Raw genomic sequence first — 6,848 nt, forward strand, 5'->3', positions numbered from 1 at the left:
AATATAAAGGGAGGTCAGGTACTCTTTAAAACAGCTGCTAGTTATGGGTACTTTTTACTTAAGTACATTTCAAAGCCCTCTTTACTTTTACTTGAGTAAAGAAGTTTAGTCAGTACTTCTACTTTCACCAGAGTATTTTTAAACACGAGTATCTGTACTTCTACTTGAGTAAAGGATGTGTGTACTTCTACCACCTCTGCTACTCCTCTGTTTTTAAATCTGTATCAAACTGAATCACCTCTCCTCCTCTCTGCAGCGCTGATGCATGCCGTGGTGTTTGGAAACGTGACGGCCATCATTCAGAGGATGTACTCGCGCCGCTCGCTCTACCACACCCGCACCAAAGACCTGAAGGACTTCATCCGGGTGCACCGGCTGCCCAAAGCCCTCGAGCAACGCATGCTCGAGTGCTTCCAGACAACCTGGTCCGTCAACAACGGGATCGACGTCAGCGAGGTGAGAGAAAGAGACACTCACATTCACCTCCACACAGAGATATAGGAGTGTGTGAATATTGAACTCTTGATACTGAATTCATAAAAACACTCTAGCCTTTAAATCCGCACCAACATTAAATAGAGAGACATCAGGCGTTAAATATAACTTGATATTATCCGTAAAACTTCAGCGAGGTGAGAGACACTTACATTCACCTCCACACAGAAATATATATGAGTGTGTGAATATTGAACTGATTTCAGAAACACATTCAAGCCTTTAAAACTAGGTGTGATGGGGTTAAAAATAACTTCATGTGACCTTAAAACTCACCCAGTTGTTTTCTCACATTAGGGCAATTATTGATATGATTACATGTCTGTTTTAAGTCGGCAAATGAGGCATTATTTTATTAAAGTTGAGTTCATTTGCTTAAACCTGAGCATGGGATAATGCCAGGTTAACATTTTCTTCTGACAAGTAAGAGTCAAAGATTTTTAGAGACACATTTTGGATATCTCTTTGTGTCACAAATACAATGAAAACCCATTTTCACCATGTTTCTGCAAAAAGAAATATGCATAAATCTGAACATTTGATAAAGCCAGGTTCAAAATTCACGTTTTCTTTTATTGTTATATTAGATTCAAAGGTTTTAAAACTCCTGTGGGTTTTGGATAGCTCTTTGTGAAAATACTCTGGGCTTTTAAGAAGGGTTAGTTAGAATGATATACGAACAAAGGTCTCTGTAAAACCTTCTGAATAGAGATAGGAATGAAACTAGGAAGGAATGTAGAAGCAAATCTCAAAGACAGTCAGTCAGTCAGAAAGTAGGTTTTACTTTAGCTAATCTTAAATCTTGATCACCTGAAACTAGTTGGCCTTTATTTTACTTTCACCTTTGGGAATCCTGCCCTCAGGTAATTCAAGAGTTTTCTGAGCAGCTGTGTGGACGCCTGCTGTTTAGTTCAAGCTCTGTGAATCTAAAATAAGACCACCTGTAAAGAGAGCAACTTCATCCTCAGAGGGAAAAATAAGTTCTGCATTCAGAACACAGCTTACAGTCCCACCCTTAAATTAACTTAGGCTTCATCTAAACATCCCACCATCAAACCATTAAACCCCCTCGTCCTTAACCATTTGAAATCCCCCTTCTACCCTTCCTTTGCCCTCCAGAAATGTAAATCCTTAACATACGTCTCTGTTCAACACGTACAAGACTACAAATACAATTTAACAGTCCAAAATCCACTTCCTCATGTCTCTTCTTCATCAACATGTGTCCCCTCTTCTTCATGTCTCTTCTTCATCAACATGTGTCCCCTCTTCTTCATGTCTCTTCTACATCAACATGTGTCCCCTCTTCTTCATGTCTCTTCTACATCAACATGTGTCCCCTCTTCTTCATGTCTCTTCTTCATCAACATGTGTCCCCTCTTCTTCATGTCTCTTCTACATCAACATGTTCCCCTCTTCTTCATGTCTCTTCTACATCAACATGTGTCCCCTCTTCTTCATGTCTCTTCTACATCAACATGTGTCCCCTCTTCTTCATGTCTCTTCTACATCAACATGTGTCCCCTCTTCTTCATGTCTCTTCTACATCAACATGTGTCCCCTCTTCTTCATGTCTCTTCTACATCAACATGTGTCCCCTCTTCTTCATGTCTCTTCTACATCAACATGTGTCCCCTCTTCTTCATGTCTCTTCTACATCATCACATGTGTCCCCTCTTCTTCAGTCTCTTCTCTCTCATCAACATGTGTCCCCTCTTCTTCATGTCTCTTCTACATCAACATGTGTCCCCTCTTCTTCATGTCTCTTCTACATCAACATGTGTCCCCTCTTCTTCATGTCTCTTCTACATCAACATGTGTCCCCTCTTCTTCATGTCTCTCTCTACTACATCAACATGTGTCCCCTCTTCTTCATGTCTCTTCTACATCACCATGTGTCCCCTCTTCTTCATGTCTCTTCTACATCAACATGTGTCCCTCTTCTTCATGTCTCTTCTTCATCAACATGTGTCCCCTCTTCTTCATGTCTCTTCTACATCAACATGTGTCCCCTCTTCTTCATGTCTCTTCTACATCAACATGTGTCCCCTCTTCTTCATGTCTCTTCTACATCAACATGTGTCCCCTCTTCTTCATGTCTCTTCTACATCAACATGTGTCCCCTCTTCTTCATGTCTCTTCTTCATCACATGTTCCCCTCTTCTTCATGTCTCTTCTACATCAACATGTGTCCCCTCTTCTTCATGTCTCTTCTACATCAACATGTGTCCCCTCTTCTTCATGTCTCTCTTCTACATCAACCATGTGTCCCCTCTTCTTCATGTCTCTTCTACATCACCATGTGTCCCACTCTTCTTCATGTCTCTTCTACATCAACATGTTTCCCCTCTTCTTCATGTCTCTTCTACATCAACATGTGTCCCCTCTTCTTCATGTCTCTTCTACATCAACATGTGTCCCCTCTTCTTCATGTCCTCTTCTACATCAACATGTGTCCCCTCTTCTTCATGCTCTTCTACATCAACATGTGTCACCTCTTCTTCATGTCTCTTCTACATCAACATGTGTCCCCTCTTCTTCATGTCTCTTCTACATCAACATGTGTCCCCTCTTCTTCATGTCTCTTCTACATCAACATGTGTCCCCTCTTCTTCATGTCTCTTCTACATCACCATGTGTCCCCTCTTCTTCATGTCTCTTCTACATCAACATGTGTCCCCTCTTCTTCATGTCTCTTCTACATCAACATGTGTCCCCTCTTCTTCATGTCTCTTCTACATCAACATGTGTCCCCCTCTTCTTCATGTCTCTTCTACATCACATGTGTCCCCTCTTCTTCATGTCTCTTCTACATCAACATGTGTCCCCTCTTCTTCATGTCTCTTCTACATCAACATGTGTCCCCTCTTCTTCATGTCTTCTTCTACATCAACATGTGTCCCCTCTTCTTCATGTCTCTTCTACATCACCATGTGTCCCCTCTTCTTCATGTCTCTTCTACATCAACATGTGTCCCCTCTTCTTCATGTCTCTTCTACATCAACATGTGTCCCCTCTTCTTCATGTCTCTTCTACATCAACATGTGTCCCCTCTTCTTCATGTCTCTTCTACATCAACATGTGGTCCCCTCTTCTTCATGTCTCTTCTACATCAACATGTGTCCCCTCTTCTTCATGTCTCTTCTACATCACCATGTGTCCCCCTCTTCTTCATGTCTCTTCTACATCAACATGTGTCCCCTCTTCTTCATGTCTCTTCTACATCAACATGTGTCCCCTCTTCTTCATGTCTCTTCTACATCAACATGTGTCCCCCTCTTCTTCATGTCTCTTCTACATCAACATGTGTCCCCTCTTCTTCATGTCTCTTCTACATCAACATGTGTCCCCTCTTCTTCATGTCTCTTCTACATCAACATGTGTCCCCTCTTCTTCATGTCTCTTCTACATCAACATGTGTCCCCTCTTCTTCATGTCTCTTCTACATCAACATGTGTCCCCTCTTCTTCATGTCTCTTCTACATCACCATGTGTCCCCTCTTCTTCATGTCTCTTCTACATCAACATGTGTCCCCTCTTCTTCATGTCTCTTCTACATCAACATGTGTCCCCTCTTCTTCATGTCTCTTCTACATCAACATGTGTCCCCTCTTCTTCATGTCTCTTCTTCATCAACATGTGTCCCCTCTTCTTCATGTCTCTTCTACATCAACATGTGTCCCCTCTTCTTCATGTCTCTTCTTCATCAACATGTGTCCCCTCTTCTTCATGTCTCTTCTACATCAACACGTGTCCCTCTTCTTCATGTCTCTTCTACATCAACACGTGTCCCCTCTTCTTCATGTCTCTTCTACATCACCATGTGTCCCCTCTTCTTCATGTCTCTTCTACATCAACACGTGTCCCCTCTTCTTCATGTCTCTTCTTCATCAACATGTGTCCCCTCTTCTTCATGTCTCTTCTTCATCAACATGTGTCCCCTCTTCTTCATGTCTCTTCTACATCAACATGTGTCCCCTCTTCTTCATGTCTCTTCTACATCAACATGTGTCCCCTCTTCTTCATGTCTCTTCTTCATCAGCATGTGTCCCCTCTTCTTCATGTCTCTTCTACATCAACACGTGTCCCCTCTTCTTCATGTCTCTTCTACATCAACATGTGTCCCCTCTTCTTCATGTCTCTTCTACATCAACATGTGTCCCCTCTTCTTCATGTCTCTTCTTCATCAGCATGTGTCCCCCTCTTCTTCATGTCTCTTCTACATCAACATGTGTCCCCTCTTCTTCATGTCTCTTCTTCATCAGCATGTGTCCCCTCTTCTTCATGTCTCTTCTACATCAACATGTGTCCCTTCTTCTTCATGTCTCTTCTACATCAACATGTGTCCCCTCTTCTTCATGTCTCTTCTACATCAACATGTGTCCCCTCTTCTTCATGTCTCTTCTTCATCAGCATGTGTCCCCTCTTCTTCATGTCTCTTCTACATCAACATGTGTCCCCTCTTCTTCATGTCTCTTCTTCATCAGCATGTGTCCCCTCTTCTTCATGTCTCTTCTACATCAACATGTGTCCCTTCTTCTTCATGTCTCTTCTTCATCAACATGTGTCCCCTCTGTGTAAAGAGACTCTGAAAGTTTCAGGAACAAAGATTCTCTCTCTTTTTGATCCATTTTATATAAAAACCTGTCTGAAAATGAGCCGATCAGATTTTGGCCACTTGATGATGTCATAACGATGTTTTGTCTTGTGTAACCATTAGCCAATCAGCAACCAAGGTAACCCCCCCCCCCCCACCTTATCACCTGAATCTCCTCCTAGAGCACCATTGTGTTCTTTGTAACCAAATCTCTCTCAGAGGGGCGTGGGGAGGGGCTCCTTATTTTCATCTAAAGTAACAGACAGAGAATCAGCACTTTGGAAACAGGGCTGAAACAGAGGGGATTATGGGTAATGCTGCAATGATCTGTTTGGTGTTTCAGCCAATCAGAGACAGGTTCTGTATATATCTGAGACCTATAATATAATGATAAAAAACAATATAATGGGGGACCTTTAAATGATGATATGATAATTTGACACGACCCCCCCCCCCCCCCCCCCCTCCCTCTCTGTCTCCAGCTGCTGAAGGACTTCCCTGACGAGCTGCGTGCGGACATCGCGATGCACCTGAACAAGGAGCTGCTGCAGCTGCCTCTGTTCGAGTCTGCCAGCAGGGGGTGTCTGCGCTCGCTCTCCCTCATCATCCGGACCTCCTTCTGCGCCCCGGGGGAGTTCCTCATCCGCCAGGGGGACGCCCTGCAGGCCATCTACTTCGTCTGCTCCGGGTCCATGGAGGTGCTGAAGGACAACACGGTGCTCGCCATACTGGGTGAGTTAAGGGGGGGAAATCCAATCCAACTTTCTTTTTTTTTTTTTTTAATAAATACTCTTTATTGAGTTTCACACATTTAACACAAAATACACAACAATACACAACAAATGTTAAAACACGAGATAATAAAACTATACTTATAGCCACAGACTGAAAGAGTAAGGGGGAAATGCATCGGACATGAGCATGTATGATTTCAAAAAGGGCGACTTTTGACTTTGGCCACTGCTGGCATGTTTACAGGGTTTCATGTGAACTGCTCCCATACAAAAACTAAAGTGTTAAGACTTAGTGTGATTTGATATAATACTCATGCTTAACTAACATTTTAAGTGTTTTCCAATAAGTGGATCAAATGCTGCGAGTCTTTGCACCAAAAGTACTTCTTCTCCTCTGAATTTCCTCAGATTAAGTTTCTGTTCGTTGAAACCTTTCCTACCTCTGACTATGTCCATGTTTCTACCTCCTGAGCCATTGAGTACTCACATGAGCAGTGACTCTGAGGAGCAGAACTAATCTAATACTCTGAATAATGTGCAGAAAGTGCAAAATCTGAAAGCACGCCCTTGAAAAACTGTTTTTTTAATATGTTTTGCTTCCTTTTTCTATTAAATTGCTTTTATTTCCATTCCCCATTTTGCAACAACACACTTGTGGACCTCTGAAATGAGAGAAGAGCGATGCTTACAGAGAGTGAAAGTGCACGTTGTGGATCCACTAAAGCAGGGGTGTCAAACTCAATTTAATCACGGGCCACATTAGAATTATGGTTGCACTCAAAGGGCCAGTGGTAACTTTAAGACTATATAAATATACATAGATAAATATATATAATATATATAATATATATATAAAATAATGTATTATTTTACAATATTTCCTCTGCATTGGATTATTATCAGATAGGGTAATAACTTGATAATTAACTACGTCTGAAAGCAGAAGTCTAGGGCAAGTCATTGCAAGTTATTGCAAGTCTCTTCAGTGCCATCTCACAAAATGAGATGCATTGTGGGACATG

General features: G+C 42.1%; 1 protein-coding gene across 1 annotated transcript; it reads left to right on the forward strand.

Annotated features, from left to right (window-relative positions):
* Positions 1-250: 250 nt before the first annotated feature.
* On the forward strand, positions 251-5,824 carry LOC117472031 (potassium voltage-gated channel subfamily H member 4-like; the record flags this gene model as incomplete). Its single annotated transcript, XM_034117188.1, has 2 exons — positions 251-456; positions 5,575-5,824. Coding segments are annotated over exons 1-2 (445 nt in total), but the record flags the coding sequence as incomplete, so codon positions are not given.
* Between the last annotated feature and the right edge of the window lie 1,024 nt (positions 5,825-6,848).

Source organism: Trematomus bernacchii, unplaced genomic scaffold, assembly GCF_902827165.1.
Source record: "Trematomus bernacchii unplaced genomic scaffold, fTreBer1.1, whole genome shotgun sequence".
Lineage (NCBI taxonomy): Eukaryota > Metazoa > Chordata > Actinopteri > Perciformes > Nototheniidae > Trematomus > Trematomus bernacchii.